Source organism: Ambystoma mexicanum, chromosome 9 (genome assembly GCF_040938575.1).
Source record: "Ambystoma mexicanum isolate Mex_15411 chromosome 9, UKY_AmexF1_1, whole genome shotgun sequence".
NCBI classification, from domain to species: Eukaryota; Metazoa; Chordata; class Amphibia; order Caudata; family Ambystomatidae; genus Ambystoma; species Ambystoma mexicanum.
Genome location: NC_090931.1, coordinates 908,986,426 through 909,012,904, shown reverse-complemented (window position 1 = coordinate 909,012,904; position 26,479 = coordinate 908,986,426). Strand labels below are relative to the sequence as shown.

At 48.2% G+C, this 26,479-nt stretch overlaps 1 protein-coding gene across 1 annotated transcript in view; it reads left to right on the top strand.

Annotated features, from left to right (window-relative positions):
• COL6A1 (collagen type VI alpha 1 chain) overlaps positions 1–26,479 on the top strand; it is a 115,306-nt gene that overhangs the window by 65,639 nt on the left and 23,188 nt on the right. The window contains exons 21-27 of the mRNA XM_069616051.1: positions 4,248–4,310; positions 9,641–9,703; positions 10,807–10,869; positions 13,261–13,311; positions 13,429–13,464; positions 17,546–17,608; positions 23,062–23,127. Of these exons, the coding sequence (XP_069472152.1) occupies positions 4,248–4,310; positions 9,641–9,703; positions 10,807–10,869; positions 13,261–13,311; positions 13,429–13,464; positions 17,546–17,608; positions 23,062–23,127 (405 nt within the window). The remainder of the gene's footprint in view (positions 1–4,247; positions 4,311–9,640; positions 9,704–10,806; positions 10,870–13,260; positions 13,312–13,428; positions 13,465–17,545; positions 17,609–23,061; positions 23,128–26,479) is intronic.

Sequence of the window (26,479 nt, the reverse complement as noted above, 5' to 3'; positions counted from 1 at the left end):
AGGCTAGAGAAAGTCTGGACAACATGGCTTTGCATATATGAGCGTGCAGGCTTTTCCCAAGTGCTGATAGTTACCCAGGGAACATGGAATCACTTCTATAAGAATGTAAGGGTATGACGCAGAAATACACTTGTTAACGTGGTGCTGAGAACATCGAAGTGGACACGGAATGTCACCTGCAGCCATTTGCAGCATAGGAGGGCACTCTTCACCAGAGTAGAGAGAACAGCACAGCTGGCACAGAACTGCATCTGCATGCGCGCAGGTGTTAGCAAGGGGGAGAGAACAGCACTGGGAACAGCATCAGCATGGAATGCATGCTGTAGGAGAGTGAGTGTTAACATGGTGCTGAGAACATGGAACAACAAATGTCTGAAAATAAGCCGCAGAAGAGCCGGTGCTAACAAGGTGCAAAGAACAGCATTGAGGACATGGGAAAAGATGTCGCTGTAAGTGAGCGGGAACGGTCTGAGCGGTGTTCCACTACTTTTATTGTCTTCTTTTTTCCATTCCTCTACTTTTTACGACCATATTCACCCTTATATACGGAGTATTTGTCCAGTCACGTCCCTGTGCCAGTGTAAAGTTGTAATAGGAGCCTTAGTTACTAGTCAGATACACTATTGCAATACTTCGGCTGCAACACCTTGTCACATGTTGCACTATGCTTCCGCCTACTCTCGCCCCTGCCGAGATCACAGTTCCACTACTTTTCTCGGTGCACTCCTACCACTGCTGATAATTCCCGCACCAGCATTTTTTCTGGACCAGGCAAAGACAAGTTTGTCTGGGGGCAGCGGGGGGGAGGGGGAGCTCCACAGATCTACTGGGTGGCCTGACCTGCTGGTAGATCTGACCCCTATCGGAAAATAATTGCCGGAATACCTGGCACCAGTACTACTGGTACTGGAAACTCTGGCAAACCTATCCCATGGAGTCCGGTGGGAGTCCATGAAACGGGAACTTACTGGCATCTTTGCCGCCCGTAATATCCCGGCAACACTGGGATATCAGATGGTGGAGATGGTAGGATCAGTTTCCCGGCATCCCATCGGAATTACCGGCGGGATACTGGGAAACTTGTGATGAGCCTTATGTATATAGGTTAAAGAAGAATAGGTGTTAATAGTAAAATACAACAGCTTTTTGGGAATATTTTCAGTGGAGGCGATTTCCGCATTTGTGGGTTGGTAAGAAACCCTGCCTGTATTTTACCACTCGGTTGGATGGAAAGGTAGCCCGAAGGATAACGGCACAGAACACATGGAATTACATAATGCATAATGCTGAGGAATATATACCCAGGAAGTGCAGTCTTGAACCCTGGGCTGAATGCAGCATTGAGGACATAGTATGGCATCTTCCGAGTGAAGAGCAAGTCAATAGGCTTTAACGTGATGCTGGAAATAGCATAACAACCCCTTGGAGACGAGGTTGCATTCAATACACTATTTGGGTGAGACATTAGACAGGGCATGCATTATACAAATTAGGCACCTGTCCCGGCCTTCTGCTGTAGGCAAACAGCTCTTAGGGCCACATTATGCATTTGGTGGTATCCTGGCAGTAAATCCACCAGAATACCACCAAACGGAATTACCATAACCACCACTTGGTCAAATGCTGGTAAAGCGGTGTTAATCCCCATTTACGGGTCTTTTGGCAGAATTGCCACCAGCGGAATTACAATCCTATACTTTTCCTCCAAAAATCTGTAGAATTTCAACTCGGTAATCCCACCGGTGGTAATTCTGCCAAACATGTATTTTGGCGGTGCAGGAAAAGTGGCAGTAACGGAATTACTGTCACTTGTTTCTCGCACCACTACCGTTGTAATGAGTTTAGTGGTTTAGAAGCCCACATACTCCTTGAAACCCCATTTTATTTCCTTCCTTGTGTCTTTATTTCTCCGAGTGGTACTCACGCGAGCAGTAGTGCTGCAGCTGTAGCCAGATGTGTTATGCGGCACTGACTAATTGAGTCTCGGTTGCCTCAGTGTTCCCCCAAAGCAGAGGTAGTTCCTTTCATGCTGCTTCTCTGTGGATACACTGGGTTTGGTGCTGAAAGGCCTCTGGTCCAGGCAAGACACCCCAGAACCTTGACGCGGGTCCTGCTCTCTGCCGTCCATGGCAAGCCTGCACAGTGTGTGCTCACAGGTGTATTACCATGTCCACATTCCACGCGACTCATCTGGTGCAGTCAAGTGTGTTCCACATACACGGGCATTGGCTGCTGAATATGCCTATTTTATTTGGGTTCCCCGCGCTTCAACGTGGCGATACAAGCCCAATAGTTCTCTCTCTGGCTCATCATTCCATGAAGATGTTCCATGCCCTTGATGGGGGTGTCAGGGGTTAAAACCTTGCTGTCGTTGCTGAAATGTTACAGAGTTCCTCTTCCTTCCTGACTTCAGGTGGTAACGTGTTACCTATCAGTGCTGAAGCTTTGTAAAATGAAACTCCTGGGGGAGGAGGTGCGAATGGCCATAGGGTAAGATGTTGAGAGTGGTTAATGTATCCATGCTGCCCATTATATTTTGGGGAATGCGCTGCAGCACCCCCCCTGTATCCCTTTAAGGAGATGCCCATCAGTCTTCTTGAAGGCAGAAAGTGGCACATACGACCCTTCAAGGCTTGATGTATTGTTTGACCAGGGCAGTACATTCACTTTACGGCCCTGTATGATTTATTGAATGCAGCTCATCTTCTTGAGGGTAGGGGGCAGGGCAGGAACCTTTATCTGTGGCCTTGCCTTATTTGGTGGACTTCTGGATCTGTCTTCGGGTCTGAAGGCGGGAGGCTCTCTAAATAAGGAGGTTCTCTAAAGCAGTTGCTGAATGCTTCTGATCATTCTTCAGGGACTTAGACAGGATGCTTTCTAAATCAGTGCCTGCATGCCCCACTCTTCTTCAGGGGAGTACATGGTCTTTGGACTCTAAAGCCCCAGGCCTGTTGCGCAATAGTCTGTCAGTACTGTACTGGGATTCGAAGCTGTGTTGCTCTGCATTGCCTTCTTTGCAAGACAAACACGCTGCCCCTGAGCTATCCTCCCGGTTTGTCTTGAGAGAAATTACCAGATGTCTGTTTTGAGTCTTGAAGATAACGCTCTATGAGAACTGAAGCCTCGCAGAAAGACGAGCATGTCTACATGTAGCTGGAAGCATCTTGGTCCGGCATAGGAGCTTGGAAGAGGTGGCTGTTTGCAGATCAATTCTGATTAGAGAAGCAGCGCAATAAGAAGTGAATCGTCACATGGACAGTACTTAATATAATGCTTGCGGTCCCAGACTAGAGATGATACCACACCTGTGAGTCTCTGAAAAAGGGATACAAGAGCTCTTCCTGTGTCGGATCATTGCCATTCTCTGGTGACACTACTTTCACAGTGGTATGCTTCATTCCCATCCCCCCTCATGTGTGCTGCCAAGCATTTGTATTCTTTTTTCTTTCTTAGCACAGGGGCGACATACATGTATGTCTCCCCAGTCGACCCTCTTTTATTTAATTCGTTTGGCAAGTTTAACTGCAATAGAATTCCATAGCCTTTATATGAAACCCTACTTATATTTACGCTGTTTGGGAGTCTGACCTAGTTTAAGCAGTTTGGGAGTCTGACCTCGTTAACGCTGTTTGTGAGTCTGACCTGATTACGCTGTTTGGGAGTCTGACCTAGTTTAAGCTGTTTGGGAGTCTGACCTGTTTACACTGTTTGAGAGTCTGACCTCGTTAACGCTGTTTGGGAGTCTGACCTGATTACGCTGTTTGGGAGTCTGACCTCGTTAACGCTGTTTGGGAGTCTGACCTGATTACGCTGTTTGGGAGTCTGACCTGTTTACGCTGTTTGGGAGTCTGACCTGTAGTTTACTCTTTATGGAGCCCTAAATGTACGTTGCTGATTGTACTCAATTGTACACTTGAAATTGGCAACCCTACCTAGTTCACAGTCCTAGAATCTGTCAGATACTAGTAAAATAGGGAGCCATGTAAAGAAAGGGTTTCATTTGAAGCACGGATGGCATCAGGACCGTGAGTCCATGCCACACTGAACAATATTCGTCCATTATGAGACAAACCACATCAGACTGAACTACACAGTGCATACACAATATTTACATACACTTAATTCCAGGAATCACCCCAAAAGAGATGCGTTTTCTTCAGATGTTGAAAGAATTTGCTGCAGTTGGAGAAGAAAAACAGTGTTCCTCTGTGATGTGTTTTACTGAATCCTTTCACTTTCGTTCGCAGGGTGAAGCTGGGTTGCCTGGAGACCAAGGACGAGATGGGCCAGTTGGAGCTTCCGGAGATGCAGTAAGCAGCACAAGATGTGCAGCACCTTGAGCAGTGTTTTGTTTCTAAGTGCAGTAGCCATATCTTGTGCCTTTGAGCTTGAAATGTTTTCTGTTCATTCGGATCCTATGTGCGTGACCCTATTGGTTAGCCAGGGGCTGCGCATGCTCTGTCCAGAGAGTGAGGGTCTGTGGCTTACCAGATTGCCGTGTGCAAGTCATCTGCTTCCCTCAGCTGTTGCATGATGGTTCTGCACGTGTCATGGGAATGTAAGCGAGTGATGGAACACTTAAGCCTTGTTATCCCAGGGTGGTTCGATGCGTCACATGGCAACACACTGGGAAACCCCCATGCGCAGCATTGCCCAATGGACCTAGATGCGGCATGAGCTTGCAACTCAGAGATGATGCCTCAGACATGAAGAGCGTGTGAGTACCATGACACAACCCCACATGCATTGAGTCACAGAATGTTTCTCGATATGGTGCGACGATGCGAGTAGCATAAGAGCTGGCCTCGTGCATAGCGCCCTTCCATCATGCTGCACGACCTGGGAATGTGAGTACCGGGCAAGAGGCCCGTGGGCATGGCGCCTTGCATTGTTATAAATGTGAAGGGGGTACCCAGAGAGAGTCACCCATACACGTTTCCTACATGTGAAGTAGACGGGAGCAGCAAGCTCCCTTTCTCCTACTTGGCAGAAGAGTCTAATTAGCTATGAGTTATGTTTACTTTGTGAAATTAGGCAATAATGTTCCGGAGTTATCTTCCATGGAAGAGATAATGCAACAAAGACCGGCGTTGATCACAGGCGCTGCGCAGACACCTGGTTCATTTGCTCGGTTTCTGTTGTGTCTATGTTTTTAGGGTTCCATGTCTTAAAATCGCGGCAAAAATGGCCATGAATACAAAATATTGCGGCAAAAATGCTGTGGTTTCATAAATAACTGCTTCCCCAGGTCCAGCTGGCCTGAAGCAGGGGCTCACGCTCCCTGTCGCAGCCACACCACCATGTGTGCATTGTGGATATCCAATGGGCCTGCTTGATAAGGCAGATGTGTAACATGCATATGGGGCGCAAATCACCCTGAGCACAGCACGTAAACACTTATCAGATGTTGTCTGGGGCCCAGGCAAAACACACATCCTGTGAGGGGGTTCAGTGCTTACTTTTGGGGGGCCTGCGTACCTAGAGATGCTGGAAGGAAACTGCAGAGGCCTCGTGGTTTTGGCGGTCTATATTCCTGCAGGGGCTGAGGAGGGGAGAGCAAGAGCAGTGTCTGATGGCAGATCCCATTTCCACTGGAAAGGAGGGGGACTTGGTTGCTTTGGCAGCTGATGTCACCAGGTGAGTAGGCGACTTCGTGAGCAAGGGGTGATGCATGAGGCAGACAGTGTGCCCACTGAGGGGGCGTCAGCTGTAAGGGTAAGGCCTGGTGATTCCGGAGCCTTCGCCGCCCTGATGGGCATGTAAACAGCCTCAGCCGAGACTTGAGAAAGAGGGCTTTACCTCCCATCCCCTAACATATCCCAGCACAGGTCTCCATTCTGCGAAGATGAGACTCTGTCCTCTGCTTCTTACAGACTGAAACACAGGTCTGAATACCTGTACTACGTATCTAATATACCCATAGGTACGCCTTGTCTTTGAAGATGTAAGTTCCTCACCCACCTCGAACACATCCCAGTTCTAGTGCAAGTCAGGAAGGCAAAGGTATCTCTGGATCTGATCAGATTCATCTGCTGCCCACATGAGCTTCAAAAAGCTTCTGAGACACAGATAATGTGGAACAGCAGCAGCTCCAAGATCTGCTGAGCAGAGGCAGAGCAGGTGGAATGTGGGACAGCAACAGCATCAGGAACTGCTGAGACGAAGCAGTGCAGGTGGAATGTGGAACAGCAACAGCTTCAGGAACTGCTGAGACGAAGCAGTGCAGGTGGAATGTGGAACAGCAGCAGCTTCAGGGTCTGCTGGGCAGAGGCAGTGCAGGTGGAATGTGGAACAGCAGCAGCTTCAGGGTCTCCTGAGCATAAGCAGAGCAGGTGGAATGTGGGACAGCAACAGCATCGGGAACTGCTGAGAAGAAGCAGCGCAGGTGGAATGTGGAAGAGCAACAGCTCCAGGATCTACTGGGCAGAAGCAGTGCAGGTGGAATGAGAAGAGCAGCAGCTTCAGGGTCTGCTGAGCAGAAGCAGTGCAGGTGGAATGTGAAAAGCAGCAGCCTCAGAGACTGCTGAGCAAAATCAGTGCTGGTGGAATGTGGAACAGCGACAGCGTCAGGAACTGCTGAGCAGAGGCAGTGCAGGTGGAATGTGGAACAGCAGCAACTTCAGGATCTGCTGAGCAGAAGCAGTGCAGGTGGAATGTGGAACAGCAACAGCATCAGGAACTGCTGAGCAGTGGCGGTGCAAGTGGAATGAGGAACAGCAACAGCATCAGGAACTGCTGAGCAGTGGCGGTGCAAGTGGAATGAGGAACAGCAATAGGATCAGGAACTGCTGAGCAGAGGGGGTGCAAGTGGAATGAGGAACAGCAATAGGATCAGGAACTGCTGAGCAGAGGGGGTGCAAGTGGAATGAGGAACAGCAATAGGATCAGGAACTGCTGAGCAGTGGCAGTGCAGGTGGAATGTGGAACAGCAACAGCCAGAGGCGTTGCTAGGGGAGTCTTGGGGGGCTATAGCCCCGGGTCTTTTGGTTGTAGCCCCGGATAGAATCTCAGGGGCTACAACCAAAAGGCTGCCTAGCCCCTAGTCCTTACAGTTCCGACATTAGCGTAGCCCCGGATCTTTTCCAGACTTAGCAACACCCCTGGCAACAGCATCAGGAACTGCTGAGCAGAGGCCGTGCAGGTGGACTGCATTCCGTTTGTGCTCGGTTCCTGAACATGACAGGACACAGCAGGACAAAAGCCTTGTCCCGAGGTTGTGGGAGATATTCTAATGTCAAATTATGCCCACAAGTTTGTACATGTGCATTGGTGTGTATGTGTGCGTGTGTACATGAGTTTGTGTGATTGTGCCTATCTGCAGTCTGTGTATGTTGGTGTGTTTGTATGTACAATTGCCTGTATTTGTGTGGGCATTTCATTACATTCCATGCATGTCTGTGTGTGCGAGTGCAGTGTATGTACGTGTGAACACTGCATGCTTTTTTAAGGGTGTTTCGCTCATCGGTACATGCTGCCTTGCAGACAATTCAAAATTGGATTGAGCAGCGAACTGCGAGTACATGAAGAGGTTCACGAGGTAGTATTCTGCGGTACATGCATGACGCGCTTTGTGCCAAAGGCAGAGGTTCGAAAGACGGCAGTTCCTTTATCTGAAGTCAGTGTAAGGCTTTGAGTGCCGGGGAGGTATGGTCAGGCCTTTTCTGGTGGAAGTAGGGTAATGCACGTGCTGCAGTTTCCCCGTGAGCATTGTCTGCCCCAGTCCGACCCTAAACTAGAATCAGTGGCGCCATGTGAGGCAGAGATGCGTCGAGTCCCTTTATCGCGGGGAGATCACTTTCGTGCGGCGTAAATCGGTGAGATAATCCGTGGAGAACTCACATCAGATCCAAACAAAGGCAATGCATTGTGGGGCCAGGAAAATAGCAGATGACGCTGAGAGTGCTGAGCCAATCAAATATGCACAAAGGTGGGCGTATGATGCGAAGCCGGGTATGGGTGGCAGTGCCGAGTGGCAACAGGGCAGATAAAGCGAGGGAAGGCCTGTCAAATGCCAAGAATCGCCGTCCACAGAAGCCTGCCTCGAAGGACTGCGGTAGACATACCCAGCAGCGCCCTCAGCAGCGCTTGCCGCAGCATGGCCCAGGCTTCAAGCCGGTAGAGCAGCAGGTGTGTAGATGTCTCCTCAGGCGGCTGCTCAGGGACACCTGGTTCCTCCCACCACTACGGGTGCTGCTGGCTGATGCATGACTGGGAAGGGAGCTCCTACAAACCCAGCGGCGGGAGCGCACGCATGCTGAGGAGCAGCAGACCCTCCCTTTGGCGGGAATCCCTGTCACAAGAGAGTGGTCCGAGAACATGCCCAGACACGCAGCTTCTTCCTGATATATGCCAGGGTTTTTTGTTTCTTTTTTCGTGCGAATATTTCCCTTTTAGCCTAGACACGCTCCTGTGGTTGGTATAATATTGTTGGTGACATTGCAGGCACCTTAATCTTGCATTAAAGCACCTGTGATGTTTTGTTGCTCATTATGCAGGCGAAGGTCTAGGGTGGGGGCGTTCCTCTTGGGCAGACATTGCTGGCACGTGCTGTTGGTTTGTACCAATAATGAGGAGAATTAGACTTTCGCCCCCAAGCAGGGCCCTGAGGTTCATTACCGGTCACTCTACACAGACTTAAAGGGTCTCCCTAGTGGCTGGCCTCATGGATTATGGGACTGTGGTGGACACCATGTGAACAGATTCAGACCCTCCACTCCCTCTGTCTTGATGACTCACTCCCTTCGTCCCAAGCCTCACTAGACGTTACTTCTCTCCTTGCTGCCAGGACATTCTCCCCATCTGATGTATTCTTCCGCGTGGGCCCCGTACAACTGAGAAATAAGTGAACCTGGAAGACTTAACAATGTTCCTGGCCCTGGCAATAGTCTACTGAAGGTTCACAGATGTAGCCACAGACCACAGTATGAACGCTGCCAAATGGCTTTATGATCCAAGCGAGGCTGTAGCGAAGAAGTGGATAGGAGCAAGGCCGAGAGGCTGGACTGAGACGAGGAAAAGAAGAAAAGGCTGGGGATTGGATAAATGGAGAGAGGGAGACATGTAGAGGTGTAGAACAGGAGCAAGCAAGTGATGGGGGAGAGACAACATCAGAAGTGGAGAGAGAGAGAGAGAGAGAGAGAGAGAGAGAGAGAGAGAGAGATATCATATCATATCATTAACAAATAGTGACATTGATTGGGAGCAATGGAGATGGAAAATGGAAAATTGAGATGTTTTGAGATGTGTTTCGGTTCTGTTGTGTCTTTCTGTGGGTGGTAGATTGTGGGTGTGTGTCCCTACCTCATGTCCAGGCTGCAAGATCCTTAAAAGTGGAATAATCTATCCCAGAGGTCTGACCGCTTGCCACTAGTGAGCTCACCAGGTGTCTGAATGCAAGATGATCTTTATATATTGTTTCCTTTTTCTGCAAGATCATTGATGTGTGTGTGTGTAAGGGGGGGAAAGGCGCACTAAAGAGTTAATACAATACCCCCATACATACTTACAATACATTTCTGTCCAGGCAGGCGGAACGCACCAAGTCCTGCGCTTGCAGGGTGTAGCCAAGGCTGATTGACCTCAGACTACTCATGTATGACGGGTAGTGCGATCATCTGACATATGTAATTCTCTTTCCTAGGGCGAGCTTGGGCCACCTGGACCAAAGGGATACAGAGGCGACGAAGGACCTGCTGGGCCTGAGGTGAGTTTTGCTGCGCCCTTGGTGGATACGTGGCGCAATGTAAGTCCCTTTCCATCTCTCCACCCATACATTCTTCATTGGTGCATGCAAAGGACATCCTGTCAGTGGACTGAGCTGTGTAAGGGAACACATATCACAATCCCACTGCAAGAGCTGCATGTTGCCGCATCTCTAGGACGGACCTGCCACCTGCGCAGAGCAACCTTCCTGCATCCTTTCCAAAAGATGCCTCTCAAAGCTAAGAAAGGGATGAATGCTACTTTTTCCAGCACCCTATTCCCCCATCCTGCCTGGGCCTTCATCCTAATCTCCCTTTCTAGCATGGCCACTGGCAAACCAACCAATGAGACGCTGATCAATGAAATGCAGAGCGCACAGCAATGCCATTGGCCAATGGGTATTTTCTCAGGTTGCGGTCTGTGGAATGGGTGTCGTCAGCTAGTTGTTCATGTCCGGCCTCAGGTGGTCAAGGATCTATGTCCAACTAATTATTTATTTTGTGGTCAAATGGTAATTTCAGAGATCCCAGCTTGATATCCTGCTGATTACGTACAGGGATCTTATAGAGCTCTCCATAGGTCTGAAATGAGCAAGCAAGGACTGGCCTTGCTTCCTTGGCAGGGACTCACTTTGTATTCCCCGCTGTGAAAATTCACCAGGAGCCCTCCCACAAGATGTCTTTACCACAGACCAAACTCTAGGAACAGTTAAGCACTGATGGACAGATCGCTTGTATCCTTCCATTCAAGCTTATTTCCCACGAGGTCTCTCCCACAAGGATCCTGCTTTTGATGGCCATACCTGCCAAGATGCATCTGAGAGTACTAGGGGCACATGGGAACTCTGCGTCTGACTGACAGTGAGTGTGTGCTGAGTAGTCCCCCGATAGGGAATACTCATTGCGCCAAAAGCATCTAAACATTGTTTACAAATTACAGTAGGAAGGTTTCAAAGAGCAATGGTGTCTTCAGTCTTAACCCCTCCACGTTTGTTCGAAAGAGAAACCCAAGCAATGCATGCCATGATTAAGAAGAGCAGTGTGTTTCCAGGCTAGTGGATCTCCAAGCAGAGGGAATGATAATGGTGTTTTACTTCTATTGCAGGGCTCCAAAGGACCCCGAGGCCCCAAGGGGCTCCCGGGAGACAATGGCCTGATGGGAGAAAGGGTGAGTGAAGCTACGGCCTAAAGTCCTGCCCTATTCATGCTGTGACCCGTGTACTAAGAAACTGGGCCATGCCTGACAGTGGAAACAGGCCATCGTGCTTTATATGAGGAGGCCAGAGTTTGCTCTTGAAGCTTGCAGTGTAACACACCCAAACCATGGATGCTCAGCTATGGAGGGGCATGTGCTATGATCGAAAAAAAAGGGACCCATGCGACCAGAATTAACAACAAACCCAACACTATTTAACCCACTGCATCCCCTTTTTGGTTCCAAGTACGAACACTGATGTATGCCATTCAGCAAACAATTCAAGACCATGAACACGTAATAGAATACACCCTATAGACAACCTAGTGGCACATAACGATGGTGAAATTATGCATGTCAAGCATAGTACAGTTTGTTTCTGCACGGTCCAGCTATAGATTATCATTTCATGAACCCTATTATTTGAACCAACATGTGGATTACATCCATGAGAATATTAAGTACAGCACAACAGAGAATTAAATAAACAGATATAACAGTTCCCCTTTAATACATGACCAAATGTATACAAAAAGAAACAGAGATATAAAAAAAACTCTCAAGTGTATAAAAGAGCTTCTGGTTTTGCAGTCTATGTAAGTTCCAAAACACACAATGGGGAGAGTGCAAAGCTTCCCTCTGCCATCTACGAGACAGCAATGGTACCAATTGTCCCCGGAAGGGAGTACTCCCTCCCTATTCCTATTGGCAACCAAGAGAATGGAGCGATATCTCTGTTGCAAGATTTGATTCACATGCATATTGGTCTTTTTGTCTAACCTGCCCAAGAAGAGAAAAAAGAATCGGTGTGAATGAAAACTATATTATGTAACATATTAAGCCACCACATTTTTTCTTTTCCCCATTGGATGACACCGTCAAATGGTGGCATTGTTGGCATTATTCTCAAACGCAGAATTGATCGTAGATCCTCGGAATGTGTAGACTAGGCCCATCTGTGCCCACATTGACTAACACTTTCATGGTCATCCCACCATGTGCTTCCCTCCTACATCATTCACTACCTTTATCAGCTTCCCATGGACTCATCAAAAGGGTGATCTGGATTCCTCTGCCCTTCCAATGCAGCCTCATGACTGTCACTGCTTCTAATCAATGACAGCGTGATCTTCTGGAAAGAATCAGGGCAGCCGATCACACAGGGGTCACGTCATGTTGCCAATGCACCCGTGTTTAGCCCCTTTCAGGATATGTGCCTGCACACATGTGTATGCTGATGGGGTAGTTCAGCATTCTAAATGCATGCATTGGAAACTGACTGACCAACTGTGTTGAAGATAGGCTTAAACTTGATCAATTTGTCTAAGCAGCCTGAGTTTGTCATGAGTTTGTATAAGGCTTTGTTCGTCAGGATGGGTGGCGTTTATGTGACTGGTGAATTTAATGGTTAGATAGTTGGCACATTGAATGTGTTGGCCGCCTAATGTTTGGTGTCTACACATTGACTGTTTGGTAGGTATACTGTTTGGGTGATTTGGTGAGTGAACGGAATGAGTTGCTAGGTGGAGATGTGGTTGGTGAATACAATTTACTATCATTAGTTTTAAGTAAGCTAGGCAGGTTAGCTGAATGAACAATATTTTAGTTTGTTAAGTAGATCCATGCTTGCGTAAGTGCTCAGTTGTTAAATGGGGGAATTGTTAGACAGCTAACCATTTTCTAGTAAATACATTGCCATTTGTGTGAGTGGATTGGTGTCCGTTTGGTTAAGATGTGACAGCTAGGCAAGTGTATTTGGAGTGATGGTTTTCAAGTAGATGGTTGATTTCTATTATGTGTATGGTGGAGTTTACCACATCAGTGAGTGGTATATGTTGTTGATAGGTTGCATTAGTTAGTATGTAGGAAGAGTTCTGGTTTTTGGCATATAGACCTTATAAATATGTACGAATGGCACTGTTTTGGTGACAGGCTAGTTGTTTGGTTATTTACTTGTCTGTTATTGGTGGTGGTCTCGTGGGCTGCTTGGTTTTGCTTGCTGGTTAATTTGATGGCAGTTTAGTTAAAGAGTTGACTATTTATATTATTAGCATATTCTGATAGATAGTTGGTTGGTTGGCTGGTTTGTTTTTTGCTGCTGGTGGGTTTGTTGGTTGACTGATTGTTGGTTGTCTTATTACTTTGTCAGAACATGTTAGCTGGTTGTTGAGTGTGTTCAGTGATTGCAGTGACTTGTTTGTGTGAACTGGCCTGATGGCTGTTCAGTTAGTTGGTTGTCGGTGCAGATTGGATTCTGTTAAAAAGGGCTTTGGTGGGTTCTGGTTGGTTAATGCTATTTGATAGTTTTTTTGGTGCTGATTGGTTTTGATTGTGCTCTATACATATATTCTTGTTTCCTTCTAGGGTGAAGATGGTTCTGCTGGAAATGGTACTGAGGGATTTCCAGGATTTCAAGTGAGTTTTCATCTGCAAACATGCTTTTATCTATGAATTAAAAGGAATCACACAGATGTTTTTGATATCTCAACAATGTTAACTGGACCCTCTGTTGTTGCTCTTCTCATCTCCCAGGGATATCCAGGAACCAGAGGCGATGCTGGCCCCAAAGTAAGTATATTTCTCTTTGACGTTTAAGATTCTAAAGAAGTTAACATTTCTTGAGAAGAGCGTAAAGAGGACACCCCCTCATCAGAAACAGGATCAGGAGTGTACGTCCAGAAAATACTTTCATTAAGAAGCCTGTGGTTCCAAATGGTACGATGCAGATTCAACAGAAAGAGCATGCACGGGGAGGTAACAAAGCCCTGACATGGAATTAACAATAACTCTGGAGGGACATAATGACAGCTACGATGGGATGAAGCAACGCAGAGACATTAACATTTCGAATCAAGGAAGAAGCAACAACCAGAGACAGAAGTAACATCATATGATGCAGGAAACATCAACACCTAGAGATGACAGCGACTTAACACTACATTTGCCAGCGTGGGAAGTGACAACAGCTATAGAGGAGTGTAGCAACAGCTGTGGAGAGAAACCACAGAAAATATGGAGGAAAGTCCCAATAAAAGAAAAGTGATTTCCCAGCAGCCAATCAGGGCAGTGTCACAAGATTGGCAGGTGTATCACAAAGCTGAGGACAGTGATGCCATCTACAGAATGAACTAACACAATCTCTGCTAAGGCTTGAAAAGCCCACAACTAGAGAGACAAATAAGAATATGGGATGAATTAACAAATGCTAGGGAGAAAAGCCTCAATAGTTAGAGAGTCACATTTACTTGTGTGGAAAGTTACACCAGAAACTATGAGTAGAACAATAAGACCTGCTAGCAAATACATTAACAGCTGGGGAGGTAAATCACTGTAGCTCGTGGGGAGCAAGGGTGCGGGGGGTTGTTACAGGCACTGAGGGAAAAAGCTATGGAGGGAAATCACATTAGCTTGGGAGCAAAGTTGCACCAGCAAGGGAGAGACATGACCACAACTAGAGAGGGACATGAGGAATGGCACACCAGCAAGGGAGAGACATGACCACATCTAGAGAGGGACACGAGGAATAGCGCACCAGCATGGGAGAGACATGACCACATCTAGAGAGGGGCACGAGGAATAGCGCACCAGCAAGAGAGAGACATGACCACATCTAGAGAGGGACACGAGGAATAGCGCACCAGCAAGGGGAGAGACATGACCACATCTAGAGAGGGACACGAGGAATAGCGCACCAGCAAGGGAGAGACATGACCACATCTAGAGAGGGGCACGAGGAATAGCGCACCAGCAGGGGAGAGACATGACCACATCTAGAGAGGGACACGAGGAATAGCGCACCAGCAAGGGAGAGACATGACCACATCTAGAGAGGGACACGAGGAATAGCACACCAGCATGGGAGAGACATGACCACATCTAGAGAGGGGCACGAGGAATAGCACACCAGCATGGGAGAGACATGACCACATCTAGAGAGGGGCACGAGGAATAGCACACCAGCAAGGGAGAGACATGACCACATCTAGAGAGGGGCACGAGGAATAGCGCACCAGCAAGGGAGAGACATGACCACATCTAGAGAGGGACACGAGGAATAGCGCACCAGCAAGGGAGAGACATGACCACATCTAGAGAGGGGCAGGAGGAATAGCGCACCAGCAGGGGAGAGACATGACCACATCTAGAGAGGGGCAGGAGGAATAGCGCACCAGCAAGGGAGAGACATGACCACATCTAGAGAGGGGCACGAGGAATAGCACACCAGCAAGGGAGAGACATGGCCACATCTAGAGAGGGGCACGAGGAATAGCGCACCAGCATGGGAGAGACATGACCACATCTAGAGAGGGGCACGAGGAATAGCGCACCAGCAAGGGAGAGACATGACCACATCTAGAGTGGGGCACGAGGAATAGCGCACCAGCAAGGGAGAGACATGACCACATCTAGAGAGGGGCACGAGGAATAGCACACCAGCAAGGGAGAGACATGGCCACATCTAGAGAGGGACACGAGGAATAGCACACCAGCAAGGGAGAGACATGACCACATCTAGAGAGGGGCACGAGGAATAGCGCACCAGCAAGGGAGAGACATGACCACATCTAGAGAGGGGCACGAGGAATAGCGCACCAGCAAGGGAGAGACATGACCACATCTAGAGAGGGGCACGAGGAATAGCACACCAGCAAGGGAGAGACATGGCCACATCTAGAGAGGGACACGAGGAATAGCACACCAGCAAGGGGGAGACATGACCACATCTAGAGAGGGACACGAGGAATAGCGCACCAGCAAGGGAGAGACATGACCACATCTAGAGAGGGGCACGAGGAATAGCGCACCAGTAAGGGAGAGACATGACCACATCTAGAGAGGGGCACGAGGAATAGCGCACCAGCAAGGGAGAGACATGACCACATCTAGAGAGGGGCACGAGGAATAGCGCACCAGCAAGGGGGAGACATGGCCACATCTAGAGAGGGGCGCGAGGAATAGCGCACCAGCAAGGGGGAGACATGACCACATCTAGAGAGGGACACGAGGAATAGCGCACCAGCAAGGGAGAGACATGACCACATCTAGAGAGGGACACGAGGAATAGCGCACCAGCAAGGGAGAGACATGACCACATCTAGAGAGGGACACGAGGAATAGCGCACCAGCAAGGGAGAGACATGACCACATCTAGAGAGGGGCACGAGGAATAGCGCACCAGCATGGGAGAGACATGACCACATCTAGAGAGGGGCACGAGGAATAGCACACCAGCAAGGGAGAGACATGGCCACATCTAGAGAGGGACACGAGGAATAGCGCACCAGCAAGGGAGAGACATGACCACATCTAGAGAGGGGCACGAGGAATAGCGCACCAGCAAGGGAGAGACATGACCACATCTAGAGAGGGGCACGAGGAATAGCGCACCAGCAAGGGAGAGACATGACCACATCTAGAGAGGGGCACGAGGAATAGCACACCAGCAAGGGAGAGACATGGCCACATCTAGAGAGGGACACGAGGAATAGCACACCAGCAAGGGGGAGACATGACCACATCTAGAGAGGGACACGAGGAATAGCGCACCAGCAAGGGAGAGACATGACCACATCTAGAGAGGGGCACGAGGAATAGCGCACCAGCAAGGGAGAGACATGACCACATCTAGAGAGGGGCACGAGGAATAGCGCACCAGCAAGGGAGAGACATGACCACATCTAGAGAGGGGCGCGAGGAATAGCGCACCAGCAAGGGAGAGACATGGCCACATCTAGAGAGGGGCGCGAGGAATAGCGCACCAGCAAGGGGGAGACATGACCACATCTAGAGAGGGACACGAGGAATAGCGCACCAGCAAGGGAGAGACATGACCACATCTAGAGAGGGACACGAGGAATAGCGCACCAGCAAGGGAGAGACATGACCACATCTAGAGAGGGACACGAGGAATAGCGCACCAGCAAGGGAGAGACATGACCACATCTAGAGAGGGGCACGAGGAATAGCACACCAGCAAGGGAGAGACATGGCCACATCTAGAGAGGGACACGAGGAATAGCACACCAGCAAGGGGGAGACATGACCACATCTAGAGAGGGACACGAGGAATAGCGCACCAGCAAGGGAGAGACATGACCACATCTAGAGAGGGGCACGAGGAATAGCGCACCAGCAAGGGAGAGACATGACCACATCTAGAGAGGGGCACGAGGAATAGCACACCAGCATGGGAGAGACATGACCACATCTAGAGAGGGGCACGAGGAATAGCGCACCAGCAAGGGAGAGACATGACCACATCTAGAGAGGGGCACGAGGAATAGCACACCAGCAAGGGAGAGACATGGCCACATCTAGAGAGGGACACGAGGAATAGCGCACCAGCAAGGGAGAGACATGACCACATCTAGAGAGGGGCAGGAGGAATAGCGCACCAGCAAGGGAGAGACATGACCACATCTAGAGAGGGACACGAGGAATAGCAGCTATTGAAGTAATAGGCACTAGTTACTAAACGCTGGTAATGGGCGTCCTAACCACTATGAAGCAGGTCACAATAGCCAGGGGGAGGAATCTTAACAGCTGGCTGGGGAGTGATAAGGTGCCCGCTTATATGACAGGTCATGTTTCTGAGGCTTGCCTCACAGATTCTTATTTTTAACGGTTGCATTTGTCCCATTTTCTTTAGGGTCCTAAAGGTTACCCCGGCCCCAAAGGAGATGAAGGAGAGCCCGGAGAGCCAGGGGATGACGTAAGTAACTGCAGCATGTTCTCTCCATTTCTAACTTGCTCGTGGTGTTCGGGGGTTTTCTGTTATTTGGAAGCATATTATCTCAACGGGTTTTATAAAAGTGATCAATGTAAGGGGCCCTGGATCTCGCTCGCAAGGCATGCAAGGGAAATGTCTGAGCCTGACATGGCAGTGTTACTATGCACTGAGCTCTCATGCTTGAGCAGGACTCTGCGACTCTGTGATGATAGTAAGTTACCTTGAGTCTACACACGTGAATGTTGTTGCACTGGTTGGATATTGACGTGAGTGGTTGCCTCTTCAGAACGCCAGGTATCCTCTCTTCATGCAGTTCTGTGCACAAAGGGGGGAGGTGCTAAGAACATTGAGGTGTCATCCTTCTGGGGTCATGAACTAAGGGCCCGAAAACACAGAGAAGCGTGCTATTTCTTCATGGCAGGCAGAGGAAACATATGCTTCTCTCTCCATGTCTCCAACCAAAACACACAGAATTCACTCGCATGTACCTTTGACATTCAGCCAAACACAGCAAAGCTGAAAGGATTTTGTTGTATTTGTGGATGAAACTGCAGAGATGGCACTGCCTGGAACCTAATCGCGCCCTGGCGGATTCTACTGTCAGTGTGGTCAGTGATAACAGACCCCCCATGCCTAGACCTCCCTGATTCAAACTGTCTACTTGGCACATGGTTTCCCACCTTCCACTTTTCTGTACGCGGCTCCTCTTTCCCTTCATGGACGAGCCAACAACAAAAGCAGTTCTGGGATTGCCTAGGGCGCAACCTGGGACACCACAGGGTATCAGACCTGGTCCCGCTGTGAGAGTGGCGAGGTGTCAAAAGAGGGCTTTGCTTGGGACGGCATACATCCATGCAAGAGCCATGTTCTTCTCCCCGCAACACGCATGCCTCTGGACATCCTCCTTGAAGGCTATTGGCCTTATGCTAACCTGTTATAACATTGATATAGTTTAGTTTATTACTTGTATTGCGCACCAAACCCAAGGGTAATCGGGCGCATACTCTGCGCCCGACCCATACTCTAGGAAAGGTTCCCCTCAAACCTCTGGATGGTCGGCCCTCCCCATCTCAACCCTCTGAGCTAGGTAGGGTTAATCATATTGATCAACATAGGGACCTTCTATGGTGACTGACCGATAGGGTGCTTCTTAATAGGTTTGACTTCCGGTTTGATCGGGAGCGTGAAACCTACCATAACCGAGTCTTCCATACCAGTGAGCCTGTAACTATGTCGCATTCACTGCTGTGTGGAATACATTCATTTAACACAATGAAAATGATGCAATCGCAATGATGCAGAGTTAAGCCAGCTGATCACTGCAAATACATTATGCTTTCGCAATGAAATCCAATTTCCTTTAAATGTGTTCCTGTGTAAACCCAGCCAATCTCGTTGATACTCCTGTGTTCGCAATTCAATTCAGCCTGTCATTGTCATGTAATTGTAATGAAATTAACAGAAGGGGGCGTGGGGTGGGGGGTAGCACCATTGCTTAGTGCAGCCTGCCAGGCATGAATAATTCTGGCATACAGTTTTGTTATACACGAGATGAGGCCTGTCAAAGCTTTCAAACAAATTCCAAAATCGACATTCAGCTACCACCCCCATTGTGCATTTACGATGAAATCCATTGGGGAAGTCTACCACCCACGCCCTAAGGGCGTGCTGTGATGCTTCCATGATTCCAGTTACAGTCACTGTAACCAGCACTCCTCTTGCCCAATGCGGCTTGATAATAGCACTGTGCTTGCAATTAAGGCAAAGTGCTGTATAATACCGTGATTGTTCAAAAATGCATGATTGCATTTAGGTATTGCAGTAGTCATCCTTTAAAGCAAATGCCACATAACCATGGAATTGCACCTACTCTACTATGCAAACAAATATGCTGTGACATAAATACGGCTGTTGGCCAATTGTTCTGTTGTTGCACTTACAGTAGCATGCTAACAGCTATATAATTGAATCCAAAGTGGAACAATTCACACTCTTTGATATCGCTGAAAATAACATGTTCACATGTTTTTTTTTTCGATTGCCAGACCACATTTGAAAATGGATGCTTCCCCGCCTTATCTAGAATGGCATCCATATCTAAGATGGCTGCTGAGAAAGGCATTCTCCATACTATATCCCCATCTCCTTTAATTAGGAACGGCCCCACAGAGAGCAGTCTCAACTTAAGCTGGTCGGTATACCTCCAAGAAATGCTACAGCAATTCCCGTGATAAGCTACAGAATCATTCGCTCCCACTTCTGCAGCAGAATTGCCTTATGAAACCCCAACCGGTCGAATACTTCAACTGCTCCATTCTGCTGCTCCTCCGACATGATGTGTCTTTATCCTGGACTCATACCCTGAGCTGCCAGCCCTCCAAGCTGTGTCAGTGGAAGACAGGGAAGGAAGGAAACAGGAGGAGGTGCCGAAATTCCCAGTTGTTTCACCAGCCGTGCATGGCCACTATGATCCCACAGACAACTGGGCCTCTGAATCCTGCTCTAAACAACATGCAGGTGCTGCTGGGCTTGTTCCGTACTCTAGACACAGTGGCACATATACACGAGGAAAGAGACCACGTACTGTCCTGTGCCTCCCTCAACATTACGCTGAATCTACTAGCCATGACGCCCTACTCAGTTGCCCATGCCTTGAAATTCACACTTGCTGCACGAGGGTCTGAATGACACAATCCCTCCTCCAGCTAGATTGCTCCAGCAGTGCCCCCATGCAACATATGTGGTGCTGCATTCCTAAACAGCAAGGTCCATTGGTGGGTTCCATCCCTAAGGCCGAAAGTCAGAATGTAGTCCCAATCTTATGACCCAAAACTTCTGCTCAACCCATATTTCTGCAGGGAAGTAGACCTGAACCATAGGCATGTGAGGAACACCACGGTGCAACTCCGTGGTCATTCTGTCCTCATGCCCTACAGACGTCCAGTATTGTTTCCAAAGAGATCCTCTAGTTGGGCTTCAGCTCTACACATTGGGCTCCCGCCCTCTTGCCCATCCCTTGCTTCCAAGGGTCGTGCGCCATCTTTCTTCAGCCAGGAACCACCAATAGAAACACACCCAGCACCCCTTATTCAAGAGGCCTTCTCCTTTTATTGTCACCCTTCAGGGCTATCCCTAATATGTCCTCTTCTCCTAACATGTCTCTCCTGTCACAGTGTCGGTCTCTTGAATGCCCGTGTTCTGCTCTCCCGGCACCTCGTAGCTGGTATTCACTGTCCCCAACCTCACGCCTCATAGCTGAGACTCCGTGGTCACAGTGCACATGTTTCAAATGTGTTCCCAAGGTCACGAGGACCTTTAAAGGGAAGCTCAACGTTGTTGAGTGTGGGTTTGCTCTATTGTCGGGGTGTGGGAGTGAGAGAGATTGTAGGAACTTCAAACTCCTAAAATATTTGATGAGTCCAGTGGGAGTGCAGCAGCCCAGCCACCAGTGTGGGAAAATATTCCCAATATGAGCTGGATCCTGGAAAGCCCATCACGGGGAGGGCTCATTAAAATGTTAGCTTATCTGCCCATGTAATTAGAATCCGCTCTGTTCACACTCTCTATGGAAGCACAAGGAGTGCCTATTATGGGGCACAGGATATCCTAGAGGGGACAAAAAATGTCCTCCCTGGTGCGCAGGATATCTTCCATACGACACGGGATTCTAAGGACACAGGATGTGCTTCCTCGGCCAGTGGAAGTTTGCCTTTGGACACAAGTTGTTGGCCATAATATACAGAGTATTCTCCACAGGACCCAAGCTGTTCCCCATAAAATGCATATGGGACATGGAGGGGCCTTCTTAGGTCATGGGGAATCCTGCATTGCAAGGAACATTGTATGTCCCCGTAGGACTCGCAGTATTTTCTACACAACACAGTGTGGTATATATGGTGCTTGAAAGAGCCTCTACAGGACACGATATTTCCTCCATCAACCATGGGCCCTCAGACAAATCATGTCTTCCAAAGGAAACCTTGTATTCATATACAACAGAGATTGTGTTTACTAGGACATGGGATTTCCTTCAAGGAACACGGGATACCCTCAATAAGACATGCAATGATAGTCCCACAACGCAGAATGCAATCCATTAAACTGGATTTCTTGCATGGGACAAGGAATATCCTCCAGGGGAGAAATAATGACTCCCTAAATAGGGACCTGCATGTGCTACATGGGACATTGGATCTTCTTAACAGAAGACACATGTATGCTCTTCTTAGGATGTGGCATATACTCCACAGGACACACAATGTCCTCTATATGACACATGATTACCTCTGTGGAACATGGGATGCTCCCTATGGGAAACAGGATGTCCTCCATGGGACATTGGATGCCCCCATGGAACACAGTATACATTCAATTCTATGGCCGCCCGCTTTCTGTTTACCAATGGGGATACTCCAAATGTCACCCTCTGTAAAAGGGCATTGCAAAATCAAATGTGGACCGTGAAAAGCCTGGTTGGTGGCAAGCTACCAGGCACCTACTTTTGTGTGCATGCAAGGGTTGATAACAGAGATAATAGAGAGAGACCACCAGAAACCTGAAGCGTATACATGCTCCAAAAGCTGGTGCATGTCTACAGTTTTTGGTCAAAGGGAAGACACAAGAGAAAACACAAAGAAGTATTCATTCTCATACATGTTATTACTGTTCCTTTACAAAGCAAAGTTATTCATGTTATTGACCTGTGGTCGATAGCAGGGCAAGAGGGACTTGCTGTCATTCAGACCTCTGCCCTGCAAGTTGCAGAGACATATCTGATTGGGACCCTCAAGCCCACTGAAACATCACATCAATATATTCATGAGGTACATGCCATGTGTGCCCCCATAGTGGCATGGGTATACGGAAGAAGCAGGATTGAATTAAAGAAGGGTCAGCAACAGCTGCAGCCATCCATTAGGAGTAGAATGTGCAGGAAGAGTTAGGAACCTCCTCTCTCTAGGGTTGCTGGAGGTGCAATGGGTTGGGTGTGAGCAAAACACATGGTACAAGTAGTTCCTGCCCGCAGTACCTCTCTTGGCCTCCAGATGTGTGAGCGAGTGAATGAGTGAGTATGAGCATGTGCATACATATATTAATGCATGAACGGACACAGTTATATAGTGTTTTCACCCACAAGAGCAAGATATAACATGCTTAATACCTGAGATCGGTTTCTAAGCGCGGATCCGGGATTCGAACCTCTGTTGCTCTGCATGGTCTTGCCCCTGTGCTATCCTCCCTTCAGCTTCCTTCCTGACATAACTTAAATCTTTCAAATAAGTATTGTAGCTTCTAATGTGAGGTTGAAAGTACTACATCAGGTAGCGGGGTAGTGAAGTGGGGTGGGCTCAGCATACTGGGCACTTTCTATATGTCATGCTATGAAGTGTTGCTCTGAACTGTCCATGATGTAACTTTATGCGCTTTTTTTCTAGAACCGCACACCCGGCACTCAAGGAGCCAAGGGGGCAAAGGGCCACCGAGGTGGAGAAGGACCCCCGGTGAGTAGCCGATTGCAGCATGCATGCAGATTTGACAAGAAAATCACAGAATAGCTGTAAACAGAGCAATAGCGTCCACCACCTGGGAAAGGGAGCAAAGGCAGGAGCATCCACTGCAGGGTACAATGGCATTAGGGAAGAGGTTGAGATGCCTGTAGAGGCAGTGTAGAAAGGTGTGTTGCACAGAAGGCGTATGATGTAGGCTAGGACGAATTTAGTTATGGGGTTGGAATACTTATGGAACCTGTTAAGAGGACTTTGGGGGCAGATTGGAGGAATTGTGGGAAGAAGGTAAAAGATTATCAAAGAATGGGAGGAATGCATGGTAGGATATGAAGACATCAGAGCACGGCAGAAGGATTTAAGGTAGATCTGAGGGACTTTATGGTGGAGTGCAATAATGTTATGGACAGATTAGAAGACATGAAGGGGCGTGTGGTGAAGAAGCCATATCTGGACTTTTAGTATATGGGTGTGTTGCTCAATGGGGCAGGGTAGGAGGTCTTTGGATTGGGGCTGATTGTTATTAAGACATAGTGGGAGGATACACAGAGTAGAGAAGTGGGGCTTCAAGGGTGGGGTAGTAGTTTATTGGCAGCATGGTAGGAGAAAATGAGGGCGTGGGTATAAATACACTAAAGGAAGGGAAGGAAGGGTTGTAGGATATTTTGTGGAAGTTGATGATTCAACATATTATAATCCACAGGAAGGGTGCTCTCCTACACGTTATAATCCAGAGAAAAGGTACATCTCCACACGCTACAGACCAGAGGAAGGGTGCTCTCCTACACGTTATAATCCAGAGAAAAGGTACATCTCCATACGCTACAGACCAGAGGAAGGGTGCTCCTCCTACACGTTATAATCCAGAGAGAGGGTGCATATCCACACGCTACAGACCAGAGGAAGGGTGCTCCTCCTAGATGTTATAATCCAGAGAGAGGGTGCATCCCCACACGTTACACACCAGAGGAAGGGTGCTCCTCCTACATGTTATAATCCAGAGAGAGGGTGCATATCCACACGCTACAGACCAGAGGAAGGGTGCTCCTCCTAGATGTTATAATCCAGAGAGAGGGTGCATCCCCACACGTTACACACCAGAGGAAGGGTGCTCCTCCTACATGTTATAATCCAGAGAAAGGGTGCATCTCCACACGCTACAGACCAGAGGAAGGGTGCTCCTCCTACATGTTATAATCCAGAGAGAGGGTGCATATCCACACGCTACAGACCAGAGGAAGGGTGCTCCTCCTACATGTTATAATCCAGAGAGAGGGTGCATCCCCACACGTTACACACCAGAGGAAGGGTGCTCCTCCTACATGTTATAATCCAGAGAGAGGGTGCACCTCCACACGCTACAGACCAGAGGAAGGGTGCTCCTCCTACACGTTATAATTTATAGCATTCAGAGGAAGCCTGGTTTGAATAGTCTCTAGAATCTTTCACATCAGCACTTTTTTCTGTTTTTTTGGAGCCGGGGTGGACTGGGAGCCAAACGAGACCCTGGAAATAATGTTCAAAGCCACTCCATTGTTACACATTTTCAGCATGCCCAACCCTTTTCCTATGGGAACATTTGTAAATACCACATAAAAGAGGCCCAGGGTGCAGAGGCCTACCAGGAAATCTCCAGAGTTCCCTATAGGCCGGTCCAGCCCTGGTTTAGCACAAACAAGACCCCATGTGTGAGTGTTCTAGAACATTAAGACCACAATATGACTCAATCTTTAAAGCCAATAGACATAGGAAAGCAACAACAGACAGCAACCCACACTGGAGAACACTCCGATCTTGATTAGAAAAACAACCCCCACCAACAACGTTTCAAAGGTTTCTGAAACAGCAAGACTCTGGGGATAGACTCTTCCAGGCGTTCAGGGCATTGCTAGAACGGGAACCTTTGCAGTTCGGAGGCTTGAGGAATTTAGGAATCAATACGTACACCAATATTCCAAGACACAAGCCAGGTGACACGGAACAGACAACTTTTGACCCAGTAATTGCCAGTTTAGTGACAAGGCCTTGTTCTCCCAATGGTGCTAGAGATACAAGAATGATAGGTAATGTATCAATAGTTTGAAAACGTATCGTAAGGAGGGCATGGTTTTTAAATTTATCGTCATCATCATCGAATACTTTTTATTTCGGCTTTGCCATAAAAAGTGTAACAAAGCAATCACAATAAATACATAAATAGATAGATACATGCATAATATGGCAGAATAATGAAAGATTCCATACATTCCTTGGGAAATTTCATTTTGATAAAGATCTGCGTAAAATAACATAGCAGTTACCTATTGTAGGTGGAAAGGAGATGTTGCAAAGGGTACATGTTGCGCATCCACTGTATACCTGGGAAAACTTGTGTGCGAGACAAATAAAGATGAGAGTTCTCCTCTTTGACTCTGCAATCAAGACAAGTCATTTTCCTTGGCACAGGCAGCAATTACATCACAGGTTTACATGAACAACTATGTCCCAAGCATTTCGATCATGCATCAGCCGACATGTGTTTCGGTCAGGGCGCACTTTATCAATGCTGATCAGTTGCATTCTGCAGGGTAATGCCATTCTCGTGGTGTGATTTTGCTTTTTTTGATTATCGAATTGCAAAAATGGTGACTCCCAGAATGGCTGGTGTTGGGTCGGTGTCCCACGTTTTTTCTTGACACAGGCACCCGAAAGCAGGAGTGCTTCTCCTTTACTCTGGAAACCAAGGAGGATTGTCTATGGAATTCTGAGGAGGGGAGCTGCTCCTAGACTCTGTCATTTTAGGGAAGGGATACCTCCCTGAGATTTTGCAGTTATTGAGGGAGGGTGCTTTTCATAGACACTGTAATTGTCATCAGGGCGAGTTTCTTTCATGGGATTTGTGTCTGGCTCTTTGCAGCTCCTTCTGTAAGCAACACTTTCTGTTACTTGCACGGGCTGGGTGTCAGGGGGCCGGGGGGGGGTGGAAGTATGCTTTGTTTAGCTATTCACACGGTTTACATCCTGTGAATTCACGCCAGCAGCCCAAGTCAATGACCAAATATGGGATTCCTTGTCATCTCGTGAAGCCTTAGTGAACCATTGCAATTCACTGCTCTGCGGCTCTGCTCTGTCTTATTCCCGTCAAAGCAGATAATATTTTGGAGCTGGAATGTAGTGTCCTCAGTGCTCCATCCAGCTGGGCCTGTTGCTACAGCCAGACAGGCATTCCTAGAGATCAAGCAGACCCAGGATCAGGGATAACTCCCAATCTGTGCCCCTAATGGAATGATTTAAAGAAGGCTAGATTGATTACATGCTTTTCTTCAAATCCATTCATTCAGCCAAGTGTCACAGAGTGTGACTGATGGTT